Source organism: Mesoplodon bidens, assembly GCF_964165515.1.
Source record: "Mesoplodon bidens genome assembly, chromosome: 9".
In the NCBI taxonomy this organism is placed as follows: domain Eukaryota; kingdom Metazoa; phylum Chordata; class Mammalia; order Artiodactyla; family Ziphiidae; genus Mesoplodon; species Mesoplodon bidens.
In genome coordinates, this window is record NC_138166.1 from 50,614,955 (window position 1) to 50,633,978 (window position 19,024).

General features: G+C 36.6%; 1 protein-coding gene across 2 annotated transcripts in view; it reads left to right on the forward strand.

The window, feature by feature from the left end:
- PEX1 (peroxisomal biogenesis factor 1) overlaps window positions 1–19,024 on the forward strand; it is a 79,332-nt gene that overhangs the window by 46,025 nt on the left and 14,283 nt on the right. Inside the window, exons 18-24 of one of the 2 annotated variants that reach the window (XM_081243406.1) lie at window positions 812–954; window positions 1,038–1,141; window positions 1,953–2,129; window positions 3,470–3,700; window positions 4,724–4,918; window positions 5,184–5,314; window positions 7,540–7,629. In XM_081243406.1, coding sequence (XP_081099532.1) covers window positions 812–954; window positions 1,038–1,141; window positions 1,953–2,129; window positions 3,470–3,700; window positions 4,724–4,918; window positions 5,184–5,314; window positions 7,540–7,603 — 1,045 coding nt within the window. In that variant the 3' untranslated portion in view covers window positions 7,604–7,629. The remainder of the gene's footprint in view (window positions 1–811; window positions 955–1,037; window positions 1,142–1,952; window positions 2,130–3,469; window positions 3,701–4,723; window positions 4,919–5,183; window positions 5,315–7,539; window positions 7,630–19,024) is intronic. The other variant, XM_081243405.1, reaches the window with a different exon arrangement.

Consider the following 19,024-nt stretch of genomic DNA (forward strand, 5'->3'; position numbering starts at 1 on the left):
CAAAGTCAAGCAAGGAAGAAACAAAATATGAATAGTCTTGTAAAGGTAGGAAAAAAATGGGCATTAGTTAAAAATACTTGCATAAATCAAACATCAGACCTAGTTGGTGTTTTAAGAGAGTTTTGCCAAACTTTCAAGGCACAGGTAATCCAGTGTGTTGTTGGCCCCAGATTTATCTTACTTGCCATGTATTTACTAAGATATTTGTTGGTTTTTTTCCGTCACCATGACAGATATTTTGTATTAGGGGCGATTCTTTAGACATCTAGTCCATTCTTTTACCAGAGATGGAAATTATGTTATCTTCTTTTTAATTAAAACAAAATTAGTTAATAAATTAATAAAACTATATGTCAAAGTTCAAGTTAGAAAAAAATGTAATATATATAACTAAAATATATTTTATAGAGAGCCTTACAAAATAAAAGTACTAAGCTCGCCAAGATGTAATGGTCAAAAGACATGAAGAGACATGGCACAAAAGAAGTTCAGGTGGCCAATAAGCATATTCAAAAGAGTTTACTTGTAATAAGAATCAAAGAAGCATTTCACTCATTGAGTAAGACTGGTTTTTGTTTTAGTCTCTGTCCAGAGGGCACGTGTCTTCCCTGACCTCTCTAAGACCTGGTTTACTGAAAACAAGGATAATTACATATGTCTTGCCTTCCTTAAGGGTTTGTTGTGAAGAATTAAATAAATACATAAATATATATATGTGTGTGTATGTGTATACAGATATAGATATATATATGAAATTACTTTTCAGACTCTGAAGCCCTACTCAGTTAGGAAATACTGTTTGTTTCCCCAGAGCGCAGGCTGCAAAGCCCTGCATCCTTTTCTTTGATGAATTTGAATCTATTGCACCTCGACGAGGCCACGATAATACAGGAGTTACAGATCGTGTAGTTAACCAGTTGCTGACTCAGTTGGATGGAGTAGAAGGCTTACAGGGTAATAATTGTAAATACAGAAATATCTTCTTATAACAAAATTTCACCAGGATTTAGTAAAGGATTTTTATTTCCCCCCTCTAGGTGTTTATGTATTGGCTGCCACTAGTCGCCCTGACTTGATTGACCCTGCCCTGCTCAGGCCTGGCCGACTTGATAAATGTGTATACTGTCCTCCTCCTGATCAGGTGACAATTTCATATTTTGAGTCCAAAATCCAACAAATGCTATACTCTTTCCTTGTGAACTTTACTTCTGCCAGGTAATAGAGGTTGTCCTTAGAAGACCAGCTTTCAGCAAAGGCCTTAGTCACTGCTTTCTTAACAGCATGAAAAGATTCTGAATTAGATGCAAAGCCTTTTTTTGACCCAGCCATTCCATGCAAGTCTGAAAACTTCATACTCTTTCAGTGTTGGCCAATTGGAAAAACAAGAAGGAAAACAAGTATTACATGTCCATGTTCCCTGTGTTCAAAGATCACATGCCTCATTATCCTGACAAAAGACTGATACTGAATCAAGCATAGGACTAGGAAGCATCTGTGCATGTTACATGGAGATATGACTTTTTCCTAGTCCTATGTTGATGGAGCTCTTGTTCCCAAATTTATAAATGAATGAGTAAAAGAAGAAATAGACAAATGAATAGTCAAAGGTATAAAATGTCTGTATATCACATGTAGCAGTTATTTTAATTTTTCTTTCAAAACACTTTCTTGTCTCATTTGCCCAAATCTAGAAAATAAGCACTGTCTGAATTAGAAATGATTTACACTGAATAGTTAAGAATGTTGGTTTTCATTCATTTTCCTGCCTGTGTTCCTTCTGTTAGGGAAGAAGTTCCAAGGAAGATAGATGTAGTCTAGTGGTACATTCCTCAACTTATTTGTAAAGCTTATAAGATATATGAAGTGAATTTATAAGAAAAATCCTAAAATACACAGTTTAAAATAACATATTCAATTTTATTTGTTAAATCAATTAGTTTTTCTCCCTTCAGGTGTCACGTCTTGAAATTTTAAACGTTCTCAGTGACTCTCTACCTCTGGCAGATGATGTGGACCTTCAGAAAGTGGCATCAGTAACCAGTTCCTTTACGGGAGCTGATCTGAAAGCTTTACTTTACAATGCCCAGTTAGAGGCCTTACATGGAAGGCTGCTGTCCTGTGGACTGCAGGTGAGTTATATGAGGAGATCGTTATTATGGTGTCTTATGAGTGATACGAGCAGTTAGTTCAGTGCCAAAATTTCAACCTTAAAAAAAATTCCTATTTTTTAACAACTTTAGTTAACTGTATAGATATTTACCTTTAGTCGAGTGTACCATAATTGGAATATTGGCTTTGCAGAGAATTTGTAATTATATGAAGAGTTTGGTGTCTGTTTCTCTAACATTACCTTACTACTGGCAAAACATATTGGTGTGTGGAAGGATATTCTTTGAATTGAGATAAGAATTATATTGAGATTTTAAATTCGTTTTTTACTTTTAAAAAAGATCATCAGATAGTTATTTTGAAACTCAAATAGTCCCAGGTATGGCAAATAGGAGCCCCTTTTGGATGACTTCTGTGTCCTTTTGATATGTCCTCATCATCCTTTGATCACTTACTTACTTCCCTATATAACAAGATGTTCTAGGTTTATCTTATAATCTCTGTTCTCCAGCCCTAGAATCAGTTTTTTTCTCTAAGGATAATTTTTTTTTTTTTTTTTTTTTTTTTTTTTTTTTTTTTGCGGTACGCGGGCCTCTCACTGCTGTGGCCCCTCCCGTTGCGGAGCACAGGCTCCGGACACACAGGCTCCGCGGCCATGGCTCGCGGGCCCAGCCACTCCGCGGCATGTGGGATCCTCCGGGATCGGGGCACGAACCCGTGTCCCCTGCATCGGCAGGCGGACTCTCAACCACTGCGCCACCAGGGAAGCCCTAAGGATAATATTTTAATTTTGGCAGAAAATAATTTGATCTCTGCCACATTATGGACTTTACCATATATTTTCTGGGAAGGCTTTTCAACTGTATACTCCCCTCTCCTACATTTTGTTGGAGATTCTTGCAGGGACTAAATTTACATACTACCAAGTTTTTGCTATTTATTTTGGCAAGCCATTGAAGTTTTTTTTCTGCTAATGAAAGGGGAAAAAAGGTGTTTACAAGTAAGTTACTCTATAATGATGAATCAACCATGTTATAGAGTGCTTTATCATTTCAGAGTAGAAAAATGTGAATTGAAAGAGACATGAAAATAAAATCGATCTGAGTCCTAGCTTTGTTAGTTTTGGGGGAGATGGTTGGCAAGTTATCTACACATTCCATTTGGTCTTTCCTTATTTTAATAGTTAAAATTTTGTGATGTGACTCAGAACCATTAGAGAATCAATAAGAGCTTTTGTAAAAAAAAAAAATGCCTGAAGTTTCCTTGTACTGGTCTGTTAGAATGCTGTCTCTGTGTGGTTTATTTTTGAATTGTGGACTATTTAGAGCTTTATAACTGGTTGTCCTTTTGTGTGTTTTAGGATGGAGGTTCCAGCTCTGATAGTGACCTGAGTCTGTCTTCAATGGTTTTTCTTAACCACAGCAGTGGCTCTGATGATTCAGCTGGAGATGGAGAATGTGGCTTAGAGCAGTCCCTTGTTTCTCTAGAGATGTCTGAGGTGCTTCCAGATGAATCAAAATTCAATATGTACCGGCTCTACTTTGGAAGCTCTTATGAATCAGAACTTGGAAACGGAACCTCTTCTGATTTGGTACCTTGTGCAGTCACTGTACAATTCTGAAATAGACAGCTGTATGTTGGTGTAATTTATGTCCTAACTAGCCCCACATGTTCTTTCTGGTTGGTTTGTCCTTCAGTAAAACAGTCTTTTCTTAACACTAATCATTTTCACTCCACCTTAAGACAGAGCTGGCAGTAAGGGGAGCCGAAGTAGCCAGTGGTTGTGATTACCCTTTGGTTTCTTTCAGGTTTTTCTCCCTTCATTAGTGGCTTTAAAACATCTTTAGTAGCAGATTCATTTTGTATTAAACTTAAATTATTATTATAGAACAGTTGAGGATAATGAGAAATTTGGTACAATAATGTCAAAAATCCTAACAACCAAATGTTATCTATTGGTAGTACTTCTGGTGGAAAATATAAGCACAGTGAAAAAGTTATTAGTAATAATAATGTTTCAACAAGGAAAATGTTTAAATTTGGGCAATATCATTGTTTTTCTAAACTAAAATAGCATTTGACACATATCTCAAAAAATTAACAGTGGTTCACTGTTGCTTTATTGGTTAACATAACATTTTTACAAATATTTAGTAATTTTGGGTTAAATTTCCTTTATTAGGTTTTAAAAAATATAAACATAACCCATTTTTATTTTCAAGAATAGTAAGCTGTTTTAATTCTAGTCTTTGTTTTCTGTTTCTTAACTTACATGTAGAAATGTCCCAGAACCTTAGTGTATACCCTATCATTAGGGCATTTGTGGTGGATTTAATAACAAAGCATTATAAAAACCTTGTATGATGGCAGTTTTCACTCTGTGGTGGTTCAACAACATAGGTATAGATGAACCTTTATAGAATATGAACGTATTTTAAACTTACTTAATTTCAGTTAGTTAAAATGTAACCTTACCCATGTTAAAGTTTTATTGCTTAAAGTTCATTATTCTATCTTTGATAAATACATAATTTTTTTCTCCTTTGCTCTTTTTCCCTCCCTTCCTCTCTCCCCTTCTCCCTTCCTTCTCTCATTATTATGCTTAACAACGAAGAGCTCACAATGCCTGTCAGCACCAAGCTCCATGACTCGGGATTTTCCTGGAGTTCCTGGGAAAGATCTGTCTTCACAACCCCCAGTCTTCAGAACAGCCTCACAAGAGGGTTATCAAGAGCTCACACAGGAACAAAGAGATCAACTGAGGGCAGACATCAGTATTATCAAAGGCAGATACCAAAGCCAAATTGGAGTATGGCTTTTTCCTCTTCATTTTAATTGTAAAACTTTTTAAAAATTGTTTTTCCTTTTTGATATGTATTTTTTTGATTAGTAAATGAGCTCTTTATAAACAAGGGACTGAAACACATCAGTCAAATGATTATGTGCTAACAATTTTTAGTAATCTTATGAGAAAGAGAATGTATAGTCTAAGAAAACTGGCAAAAAGAAATAACACTTGGACTTCCTTTTCCATCATGTCTCTAAGTTAACTTTTGTCTTTTTTTTTATTTAAGGAGGATGATGCCCTTAACCAACCAGGCTCCATCAGAACCAGTCTGGCTATTAGTCAGTCACATTTAATGACTGCGCTCAGTCACACAAGGCCATCCATCAGTGAAGATGACTGGAAGAACTTTGCTGAGCTGTAAGTAAAAGATTCTGATTCAGAAGTGTAGATATTATTATAGGTGACAGTTATTCAAACTTTTAAAGTTCTTTTCAAATCACAAATAACATTTTGAATATTTAAAAGCAATTCAAAACATTTGCTTAGTAGCCATGCATTTAAATACCCAAAAACTTCAGGAATATAGAAGTCAAAAATGAATTTTCATTATAAATAACTCAAATATAATCAAATGAATTGGTTAATGACCTGGTTTAATTTTAAAAGCGTCAAAGAAAAAAAGGAAAATCAAAAGCCCAAAATGATTCCACTATAGTCTCCAAAAATTATGAAAATACAACTGTTTTGTTTTCAAAATAATTTATATTTTATTAATCTCATTAATAATCAAAGAACATTTAAATACATTCACATTTATTCACTTGTAGACCATGTTTAATATACATTTGAATTTATAGGCCTGCAGTTGTCTCACTAATAACTTTGGAGTCTGAGACCCATAGACTGGGAACCATTCTAGGTCAGTGATTCAACTTAATTCAAGAAATACATTCCTCTGTAATGTACAGCATGATGACTACAGTTAACAATACTGTAGTATATATTTTCAAGTTACTAATAGAATAGATCTTAAAAATTCTTTTCACAAGAAAAAAAATGTAACTGAGGTGATGATGGATGATATCTATACTTACTGTGGTGATTCTTTCACAATATGTACATATATCAAATCACTATGTTGTACACCTAAAACTAATACAACCTTATATGTCAATTATATCTCAATTTAAAGAAAGTTAAAAATGGGAAAAAAAAGAAATGTATTCCTGGTCTTTAGAAGTTACAACTTCCTTGTTGAATTTTGCTATATTCTGGGGTATGCATGCACATATGTGTACATGCATGTGTACATTGAAAGGGTAGAAAATTTTTCCTTCCCTTCTGGGTTCTTTGGTTGGTCTAATAATTAAATTGACATAAGATGGATTAACAGGAGAAAAACTAATTTTGTACATTCAGGATCTGCATAAAAATAGTAGACTAAAGTCAATCAGGCAGTTGAGGCTTATATACTGTCCTGAGCTAAGGACAGAGATAAGGGCCTGGACTTCAAAGGGAAGGAGGGCAATTCACAGGATAATGGGAAGAACAGGTGTTTGGTAATCAGACGTTTGTCCTGTCATGCAGATAAAAGTCTTTTGAGATTAAAAATGTTATCTCTGGTAATAGCTCTTTCTGGTGCAGGCCCCATATCTAAATTCTTTTAGGCAGTTAAGGGAGAGGTAAAAAGCTTTTCTTGAGTCTGCTGGGTCTTGTTCCCTTTAAGTCAAAATAATCCACATGGCAGTTTGGGGTGGAAACTAGAATAATTCAGGATCCAGTCTAGTTTACAGGTAGAAATCCAAACGTCAAAGACAATTAACAGCACTAGAATCTGATATCCACAAAGGTGTATTACTGAAACATGATTTCTCTCTCTACAATGACCCCCATTTCTAACAAAGATAACAACAGTAAGACTAGACTATTTTCAAATTAAGTCTAGTTGCACTGAACTTGGCCTGATTATTTACATAAGTTCGACAAGAATAGTAATGGACCATATAGATGCTTTTAAATCTCCTTTCCTGGAAATTTTCATAAGGAATCTCAGATTGACCTTTTAAAAGCCTCTTGAGGCTAGGAAGCTGAGCCAAGGACTTACCATCAGATTTCGCTTGCAATAGCTATGTACTGTTGACCCTTGAACAACATGGACTTGAACTGCATGGGTCCACTTATACAGATTTTCAATAAACATGTACTACAGTACTACACAATCCATGGCTGGTTGAATCTGTGGATGCAGAACTGTGGGTACAGAAGGCTGACTATAAATATACAGATTTTTGACTGTGTGTTGGTGGAGGAGGGTAGAGGGGTGGGGTTGGCACCCCTAACCCCTGTGTTGTTGAAGGGTCAGCAGTATTTGGGTTAATTTCTCTTTCAGAGGTCCTCAAAATAGCCTGAAGTCCTTGTACTTGCCAGGAAATAACCTTCCTTTACTCACCTGGTAAGGTTACTGGGAACTCTGTAAGCAAGGTACCAGGCTGGTTTTCCAAGGAGGTTTATTGGCTCCATAAAATCAACCTTAGTTCCTTAAAACTGTCTAGTTTTTCTGTTCTATGCACATTCTCAAATACGACATTCCAGTCAAAGCCTTGATGATATAACCAATGTTTCCAATTGTGTCCTGTTACTAGGAGAAAGGATTCTTATTGGACTTATGGAAATAACTATATCCATGAAAATAAGAATACTCACTAAGAGTTTCTGAATTCTGGAGGGATCAGGTAGGAGAAAAACATGTTTCATCTTTGTTCACAAAGGTATATTTTACCGAATTACTGATAGCTTAAGAGAAAAGAACAAGGAAAAAAAAAAAAAAAAAAAAAAAAGGTTTCCTTAAATCTGGAAAAACAAAAGAACAATGTTTCAAACAAAGTCATAAAAATTATAATGATCCTCAGTAGTTCATTCAGTCCCATGTAGTTAATTTTTATGGATCTTTTGTTAGCAGTTTTATGAAGCCATCAGTTTCCCCATTAGAGTTCTGCAAATTCTTACCTAATTCAGTGGTATAAATTGAAAATTATCAGAAAACTGTTCTTGTTAGAGTCCTTTCCATGAGTCTCATTGAAGATGAAGCACTTTTGCAGGAACACTTTTACAATAACTGTAAACGACAAAAGACTTAAAAATGGCCATGGTTAAAGATCTGATGAAACTTCATTATAATGCATTTGATAAGGAAATTTGGTTATTTCTGTGATATAGTATTTTAAGACAACTGGAATTATGGTTGATAATATTACATATCAGATATTTAGGAATTTTATACAGTTTCTATAAGACATTAATAACATCCATATAAATATAACTTTTAGTATTATTTCAGTGTTTCCCATGTAATTTAATATATCAAGTAATCCTAATTTATATCTCTCTTTTTATAAGGGGAGAAAGAAAATAAATCTTTTGAGACGTTCCAGGGGCCCTCTGGAAAATCCCAGAGTTAAAGGTCAAAAGCCTTATTTAGAATTTGATTTTGGAGAGGTTTGTCAAAAATATTTGGTTTGAAAACAGCATACTATCATAGGTCACTGTTAAACAATACTATTCACTTAACCAAAGTGACAGTTAAAGACTTTGCAGGCAAATACAGAAAGTTACATAGTTGTAAAAAAAACAACAAAAAGCACCTTGAGAAGAGCATTTTCATAAGCAATCAGACATGAGGCATAGGAAATTATTTTTCTTTGTTTTCTAGGCAGACTACTTAAAAGGTAAAGAAAAACCTTTCAGTCTTATCAATAGCAGACTAATAGTCCAAAAAAATTTTGTCCTGAAAGAGAAGTTTTAGTTTTATATAAGTACACTACTGATATTAAAACTTATTTTTTAGAACCCTTATAATAAATTCATTCCATTTTAGCCAGCTTGACAAAGTAAAAGTCTCTCTCGAACGTTCCATACCCCTTTATTCTCTTTCCCATTCTGAAACAATCAGAATAGAGTTGCATACAGTTGTTTTCCTTATTTCTCAATTTTAATTATATAAATTAGAATTCTTAACACTTAAACCTTAATTTCTAGTGATTGTGAACTGTTACACCAGCATTCTGTAGACTGGCAAATTAATGCATACATTTCATAATTTCTAAAAGAATACAGTTTAACAGTACAATTCTTCAGTATAGAATAGGACACATTTATTTATACATCCAAGTATTTTTAGTTCCTATGTAGTAAGAAGCCAAAAGTAAATAAATGTTCAATAATTAATGTTTCAGTATTTTATTTAGAGATTCTGGAAACTATTAAAGTAGACATATTATAAAACTTAATTATTGGGCCTCCCTGGTGGCGCAGTGGTTGAGAGTCCGCCTGCCGATGCAGGGGATACGGGTTCGTGCCCCGGTCTGGGAGGATCCCATGTGCCGCGGAGTGGCTGGGCCCGTGAGCCATGGCCGCTGGGCCTGCGCGTCCGGAGCCTGTGCTCCGCAACGGGAGAGGCCACAACAGTGAGAGGCCCGCATACCGCAAAAAGAAAAAAAAAAAAAAAAAAAAACTTAATTATTGTTGAGAAGTTCACTTAAGAACTAGTTAAGTTTTATATTTCTAAATATTTCATATATTTTATATTTTATATTTTTTATATATAATATTATATATATATATAATATATATTATATTTTTTATATTTTATATTTCTAAATATTTCATATTTAGATTACTTATGAAAATTTCATGAGACATTAAAACAGCCACCATGGCAAATTTTGTAACAGATGTATACTTAAACTAGCTTTTATTTACTGAAAATTATACCAGATCACATAAACTTGAGAAGAATTTGGATTGGTTTGTATTATGTTTCTGAGAGTTTAGAAATATTAAATTTGATGAGTGCTTTTTTCTTTAAGCCAATTAAATAGATCTTTTTACAAATTAATTTTGGCAATATTCATCCAGACGTAGAAAAGTATCACATATACATAACATATCCATAGACATAAGATAAACACAGAGAGACAAACAGACCCTGTGGTTTCCATCCCAAAATTTTAGCCATGGAAGTTTTTATAGCAGTCTATTTTTTAAAAGCCTTGTCCCCTCAACTCCTTTTTTTCCCCAGTCTCAGGTGATTATAGGCAGTATCTTAGCTATCTCCTGGGTGTTTACATTTCAAAGACATGATAAGATTTACATCTTCAAGGGACAGAGGAAGAATGCAAGTTTTCTCGTAGGAGTTTTTTTTTTTTTTTTTAAGTATAGTTGATGTACAATATTATATTAGCTTTAGGCATACAACATAGTGATTCAATATTTATAGATTATACTCCATTTAAAATTGCAAAGTAATGGCTGTATTTCCCTGTGCTGTACAAACTATCCTTGTTGCTTATTTTATACATAGTAGTTTGTACCTCTTAATCCCCAGCTCCTGCCTTGCTCCTCCCTCCTTCCCTCTATAGACTGGTAACCACTAGTTTGTACTCTGTATCTGTGAGTCCATTTCTGTTTGTTTCGTACATTCGTTTTATTTTTTAGATTCCAAAATCAGTGTTAACAGAGTATTTGTCTTTTCTGACTTATTTCACTGAGCATAATATTCTCTAGGTCCATCTATGTTGTGGCAGATGGCAATATTTCATTCTTCTTTAAGGACTGAGTAGTATTCCACTGTGTATACATACTACATCTTCTTAAGCCAGTTGTTCATTGATGGACACTTAATGGTGCTTCCATGCCTTGGCAATTCTAAATAATGCTGCTTTGAACATTAGGATGCATGTATCTTTTTGAATTACTGTTTGTTTTCCTTGGATATATACCCAGGAGTGGAATTGCTGGATCATAAGGTAGTTCTATAATTTTAGTTTTTTGAGGCACCTCCATTTTGTTTTGTTTTGTTTTGTTTTTTAAACATCTTTATTGGAGTAAATTGCTTTACAATGGTGTTAGTTTCTGCTGTATAACAAAGTGAATCAACTGTACATATACATATATCCCCATATCTCCTCCCTTTTGTGTCTCCCTCCCTATCTGACCCCTCTAGGTGGACATAAAGCACCGAGCTGATCTCCCTGTGCTATGTGGCTGCTTCCCACTAGCTAGCTATTTTACATTTGGTAGTGTATATATGTCCATGCCATTCTCTCACTTTGTCCCAGCTTACCCTTCCCCCTCCCTATGTCCTCAAGTTCATTCTCTACATCTGCGTCTTTATTCCTGCCCTGCCACTAGGTTCTTCAGAACCTTTTTTTTTTTTAGATTCCATATTTATGTGTTAGCATACAGTATTTGTTTTTCTCTTTCTGACTTACTTTACTCTGTATGACAGACTCTGGGTCCATCCACCTCACTACAAATAACTCAATTTCGTTTTTTTTATGGCTGAGTAATATTCCATTGTACATATGTGCTACATCTTCTTTATCCATTCATCTGTTGATGGACACTTAGGTTGCTTCCATGTCCTGGCTATTGTAAATAGAGCTGCAGTGAACATTGTGGTACATGACTCTTTTTAAATTATGGTTTTCTCAGGGTATATGCCCAGTAGTGGGATTGCTGGGTTGCATACTATTTTCTATGGTGGTTGCCCAAATGTTCATTTATACCAATACTGTAGGATAGTCCCCTTTTCTCCACATCCTTGCCATTATTTGTTATTTATAATCTTTTTGATGATAGCCATTCTGACAGGTGTGAGGCAATATCTCACTGTGGTTTTGATTTGCATTTCTCTGATAGAGATGTTGATCATCTTTTCATGTGTCTGTTGGCCATCTGTATATCTTCTTTGGAGAAATGTCTATTCAGATCCTCTGCCCATTTTTTACTCAGGTTGTTTTTTTGATATTGACTTATATGAACACATTATATATTTTGGATATTAACCCCTTATTGGTCATATCATTTGCAAATATTTCCTCCCAGTCAGTAGGTTATCTCTGTTTTGCTGATTGTTTCCTTTTCCTAGGAGTTTTAAGGTATATTTCTTTATTATCAGAAGTCTAGGGTAACTACTACTTAAAATTTCCTATCTATCTATCTTCTTAGAACAGTTCTCTTCTAACATCCTGATCTTTTACAGTATCTGCAAGCATTTTGAGATGAATAGGGGAGGTTTGGGGGTTGGTAAAGTGAGGTGAACTTTTGAATTGTTTCTAGAGCCACATTTCTGGTTTTGCAGACTCTAATTTGTAAAGTAAAGACAGTCTGTTTTATTTCCTCAAAGAACATTCAGGATTTCAGCCTGAATGCAATCAAGGGGATGACCCACCTATCCAACTACATGAGGATTTTTAATTATAATGGAAATTAAAAGATTACTACAAGAACCACAACATGCTGCCTACAAGAGACCTACTTTAGGGCAAAGGACACACATGAATTGAAAGTAGGGGGATGGAGGATTAGCTCAAGATAGTGAAGGAGAAGGATGTGAGCTCACTCCCTTCCTACGCAAACACCAGAAGTCACAACCAACTGGTGAACGACCATTGACGAAAAAACGCTGGAACTTACCGAAAAAGATACCCAACATCCAGAGACAAAGAAGAAGCCACAGTGAGACAGTGGGAAAGGCGCAACTGCAATAAAATCAAATCCCATACCTGGTGGGTGGGTGACCCACAAACTGGAAAACAATTATTCCAAGAAGTTATCCCACAGGAGTGAATGTTTTGAGCCCCATGTCAGGCTTCCCAGCATGGGGGTCTGGCAACAGGAGGAGGAGTCCCCAGAGAACCCGAGTTTGAAGGCCATCAGGGTTTGATCACAGGATTTCTACAGGACTGGGGGAAACAGAAACTCCACTCTTGGAGGGCACACACAGTCTCGTGTGCACCAGGACTCAGGAAAAAAAGTAGTGACCTGATAAGAGACTGGGCCAGACCTACCTGCTAGTATTGGAGGATCTCCTGCAGAGGTTGGGGGCAGCTGTGGCTCACTGAGGGAACAAAGACACTGGCATCAGCAGTTCTGGGAAGTACTCATTGGTCTGAGCCCTCCCAGAGGCCACTGTTAGCCCCACCATACAGCCTGTAGGCTCCACTGCTGGGACGCCTCAGGCCAAACAACCAACAGGGTGGGAACACAGCCCCACCCATCAGCAGACAAGGGGCTTATTAAAGTCTCCATGAGCACAGCCCTACCCATCATCAGAGGGACAAAACCCAGCCCCACTCACCAAGGGGCAGGAACCAGCCCCTCCCATCAGGAAGCCTGCACAAACCTCTTAGACAGCCTCAACCACCAGAGGGCAGACAGCAGAAGCAAGAACTAAAATCCTGCAGCCTGTGGAACAGAAACCACAGTCACAGGACGTTAGTCAAAATCAGATGGAAGAGGAATATGTCCCAGATGAAGGAACAAGATGAAACCCCAGAAGAGCAACTAAGTGAAGTGAAGATAGCCAACCTACTGGAAAAGGAATTCAGGATAATAATGGTGAAGATGATCCAAGATCTTGGAAAAAAGAATGGAGGCAAGGGTCGAGAAGGTACAAGAAATGTTTAACAAAGACCTAGAAGAACTAAAGAACAAACAAAGATGAACAGTATAATAACTGAAATGAAAAATACACTAGATGGAATCAATAGCAGAATAAATGAGGCAGAAGAATGGATAAGTTATCTGGAAGACAGAACAGTGGAAATCACTGCCACAGAGCAGAATAAAGAATGAAAAGAAATTAAGACAGCCGAAGAGACCTCTGGGACAACATTAAAGGCACCAACATTAGCATTATAGGGGTCCCAGAAGAAGAGAGAGAGAAAGGACCTGAGAAAATATTTGAAGAGACAATAGCTGAAAACTTCCCTAACATGGGAAAGGAAACAGTTTTCCAAGTCCAGGAAGCACAGAGAGTCCCAGGCAGTATAAACCTAAGGAGGAACATGCCAAGACACATAGTAATCAAATTGACAAAAATTAAAGACAAACTATTAAAAGCAACAAGGGAAAAATGATAAATAGCATAAAAGGGAACTCCCGTAAGGTTATCAGCTGATTTCTCAGCAGAAACTGCAGGCCAGAAGGGAGTGACATGATATATTTAAAGAGAAGAACCTGCAACCAAGAACATTCTACCGAGCAGGGCTCTCATTTAGATTTGACAGAGAAAACTTCTCTAGGTGGGAAAGAGACCAGCAACGTAAAACAACCTTGAACATATATATATTGCTATATCAAAACCTCATGGGAACAGCAAACCCAAAAACTACAATAGATACACACACAAAAAAGAAAGCAACCCAAATACAACACTAAAGATGGTTATCAGACCACAAGAGAACAAAAGAGGAAGGGAAGAAAAAAGACATACAAAAACAAATCCAAAACAAGACAATGGCAATAGGAACATACATATCTTTAATTGCCTTAAATGTAAATGGATTAAATGCTTGAACCAAAAGACATAGACTGACTGAATGGATACAAAAACAAAACCCGTATACATGCTGTCTACAAGAGACCCACTTCAGCCCTAGGGACACATACAAACTGAAAGTGAGGGAATGGAAAAAGGTATTCCATGCAAATGGAAATCAAAAGAAAGCTGGAGCAGCAATACTAATATCAAACAAAATAAACTATGAAATAAAGACTGTTACAAGAGACAAAGAAGGACATAATGATCAAGGGGTCAATCCAAAAATATATAACAATTGTAAATATATATGCACCCAATGTAGGAGCACCTCAATGTATAAGGCAAATACTAAAAGCCATAAAGAGAGAAATTAACAGTAACACAGTAATAGTGGGGAACTTCAACAACCCACTTCCATCAATGGACAGATCATCCAGACACAAAATCAATAAGGAAACACAGGCCTTAAATGACACATGAGACCAGATGGACTTAATTGATATTTATAGACCATTCCATCCAGTAGTAGCAGAATACACATTTTTCTCATGTGCACATGGAACATTCTCCAGGAGTGACCACATGCTGGGCCACAAAGTGAACCTCGGTAAATTTAAGAAAAGTTGAAATCATATCAAGCATCTTTTTGGACCACAACACTATGAGATTAGAAGTCAATTACAAGAAAATAACTGTAAAAAACAAATATGTGGAGGCTAAACAATATGCTTCGAGCAACCAATGGATCACTGAAGAAATCAAAAAGGAAATCAAAAAAATACCTAGAGACAAAAGCACAATGACCCAAAACCTATGGGATACAGCAAAGGCAGTTCTAAGACAGAAGTTTCTAGCAATACAGTCTTACAGGAAACAAAAAAGTCTCAAAAAACCTAACCTTACACCTAAAGCAACTAGAGAAAGAAGAACAAACAAAACCTGAAGTTAGTAGAGGGAAAGAAATCATAAAAGATCAGAGCAGAAATAAATGAAATAGAGAGAAAGAAAACAATAGCAAAGATCAATTAAACTAAAAGCTGGTTCTTTGAAAAGATAAACAAAATTGATAAACCTTTAGCCAGACTCATCAAGAAAAAAAGAAGAGGACTCAAATCAATAAAATGAGAAATGAAAAAGAAGTTACAATGGACACAGAAATACAAAGGATCATGAGAGACTACTACAAGGAACTGTATGCCAATAAAATGGACAACCTGGAAGAAATGGACAAATTCTTAGAAAGGTACAATCTCCCAAGACTGAAACAGGAAGAAATGGAAAATATAAACAGACCAATCACAAGTCATGAAATTGAAACCATGATTAAAAAACTCTGAACAAGCGAAAGTCCAGGACCAGATGGCTTCACAGGCGAGTTCTATCAAACATTTAGAGAGAAGTTAACACCTATCCTTCTGAAACTGTTCCAATAGATTGCAAAGGAAGGAAAACTCTCAAACTCATTCTATGAGGCCACCATCACCCTGATACCAAAACCAGACAAAGAGACCACAAAAAAAATTACAGACCAGTATCACTGATGAACATAGACACAAAAATCCTCAACAAAATATTAGCAAGCAAATCCAACAATATATTAAAAGGATCACACACCATGAGCAAATGGGATTTATCCCAGGGGTGCAAGGATGTTTCAATATCCGCAAATCAATCACTGTAATACACCACATTAACAAATTGAAAGGTAAAAACCATGTGATCATCTCAGTAGATGCAGAAAAAGCTTTTGACAAAATTCAACACCCATTTATGATAAAAACTCCAGAAAGTGGGCACAGTGGGAACATACCTCAACATAATGAAGGCCATATACGACAAACCCACAGCAAAACATCATACTCAACAGTGAAAAGCTGAAAGCATTTCCTCTAAGATCAGGAGCAAGACAAGGATGTCCACTCTCACTACTTGTATTCAACATAGTTTTGGAAGTCCTATATACAGCAGTCAGAGAAGAAAAAGAAATAAAAGGAATCCAAATTGGAAAAGAACAAGTAAAAATGTCACTGTTTGTTGATGACATGATACTATACATAGAAAATCCTAAAGGCACTACCAGAAAACCACTAGAGCCTATCAATGAATTTGGTAAATTGGAAGGTTACAAAATTAATACACAGGAATCTGTTGCATTTCCTTTTTTTAAAATTTTAAATAGAAGGGTGACTAAAATTGTTTCTTTTAAAATATATATATATATATATATTTATTTATTTGGCTGTGTCAGGTCTTAGTTGTGGCACACGGGATCTTTTGTTGCAGTGCGCAGTCTTCCCTCTAGTTGTGGTGCGTGGGCTCAAGTTATGGCGCACTGGCTCTGTAGTTGCGGCATATGAGCTCTCAAGTTGTGGCACATGGGTTAGTTGCCCTGTGGCATGTGGCATCTTAGTTCCCCAACCAGGAATTGAACCAGTGTCCCCTGCATTGTAAGACAGATTCTTTTACTTTTTTTTTGTATATATGTATGTATGTATGTATGTATGTATGTATGTGTGTATTTATTTATTTATGGCTGTGTTGGGTCTTTGTTGCTGTGTGCTGGCTTTCTCTAGTTGCAGCGAGCAGGGGCTACTCTTCGTTGTGGTGTGCAGGCTTCTTATTGCAGTGGCTTCTCGTTGCAGAGCACAGGCTCTAGGTGCATGGGCATCAGTAATTGTGGCATGCAGGCTCAGCAGTTGTGGATCGCGGGCTCTAGCATGCAGGCTCAGTAGTTGTGGTGCATGGGCTTCATTGCTCCACAGCATGTGGGATTTCCTGGACCAAGGATTGAACCCATGTCCCCTGCATTGGCAGGCGGATTCTTAACCAGTGCACCACCAGGGAAGTTCCTATATTGCATTTCTATACTCTATTGAATTTCTCTTTCTGATCTTTTGTTGTTCAACAATCCCATTTACCATCACATCAAAAAGAATAAAATACCTAGAAATAAAACTACCTAAGGAGACAAAAGACCTGTACTCTGAAAACTGTAAGACACTTGAAAGAAGTCAAAGATTAAACAAACAGATGGAAAGATATACCATGTTCTTGGATTGGAAGAATCAATATTGTCAAAATGACCGTTCTACCCAAGGCAATCAACAGATTCAGTGCAATCCCTATCAAACTACCAATGCCTTTTTTCTCAGAACTAGAACAAAAAGTCTTAAAATTTGTACGGAGGTACAAAAGACCCCGAATAACCAAAGCGATCTTAATAAAAATGGAGCTGGAGGAATCAGGCTCCCTGACTTCAGACTCTGCTACAAAGCTACAGTCATCACAACAGTTTGGTACTGGCACTAAAACAGACATACAGATCAATAGAACAGGATAGAAAGCCCAGAAATAAACCCATGCACCTATGGTCAATTAATCTACTATAAAGGGGGCAAGACTATACAATGGAGGAAAGACACTCTCTTCAATAAATGGTGCTGGGAAAACTGGACAGCTACATGTAAGAGAATGAAATTAGAGCACTCCCTAACACCATACACAAAAGTAAACTCAAAGTTGATTAAAGACCTAAATATGAGACCAGACACTATAAATCTCTTAGAGAAAAACATAGGCAGAACACTCTCTGACATAAATCACTGCAATATCTTTTTCAGTCTGTCTCCCAGAGTAATGGAAATTAAAACAAAAATAAACAAGTGGGACCTAATTCAACTCAAAAGCTTTTGCACAGCAAAACACACCACCAGACGTGGACCTGCCCACCAGAAAGACAAGATCCAGCCTCATCCACCAGCACACAGGCACTAGTCCCCTCCACCAGGAAGCCTATACAACCCACTGAACCAACCTTAGCCACTGGGGACAGACACCAAAAGCAACGGGAACTATGAACCTGCAGCCTGCGAAAAGGAGACCCCAAACACAGTAAGATAAGCAAAATGAGAAGACAGAAATACAAACAGCAGGAGGAGGAGCAAGATAAAAACCCACCAGACCTAACAAATGAAGAGGAAATAGGCAGTCTACCTGAAAAGGAACTCAGAATAATGATAGTAAAGATGATCCAACATCTTGGAAACAGAATAGACAAAATGCAAGAAACAGTTAACAAGGACCTAGAAGAACTAAAGATGAATCAAGCAACGATTACAAACACAATAAATGAAATTAAAAATACTCTAGATGGGATCAATAGCAGAATAACTGAGGCAGAAGAACGGATAAGTGATGCGGAAGATAAAATAGTGGAAATAACTACTGCAGAGCAGAAGACAGAAAAAAGAATGAAAAGAACTGAGGACAGTCTCAGAGACCTCTGGGACAACATTAAACGCACCAACATTCGAATTATAAGGGGTTCCAGAAGAAGAAGAGAAAAACAAAGGGACTGAGAAAATATTTGAAGAGATTATAGTTGAAAACTTCCCTAATATGGGAAAGGAAATCGTTAATCAAGTCCAGGAGGCACAGAGAGTCCCATACAGGATAAATCCAAGGAGAAATACGCCAAGACACATATTAATCAAACTGTCAAAAATTAAATACAAAGAAAACATATTAAAAGCAGCAAGGGAAAAACAACAAATAACACACAAGGGAATCCCCATAAGGTTAACAGCTGATCTTTCAGCAGAAACTCTGCAAGCCAGAAGGGACTGCCAGGACATATTTAAAGTGATGAAGGACAAAATCCTGCAACCAAGATTACTCTACCCAGCAAGGATCTCATTCAGATTTGATGGAGAAATTAAAACGTTTACAGACAAGCAAAAGCTGAGAGAGTTCAGCACCACCAAACCAGCTTTACAACAAATGCTAAAGGAACTTCTCTAGGC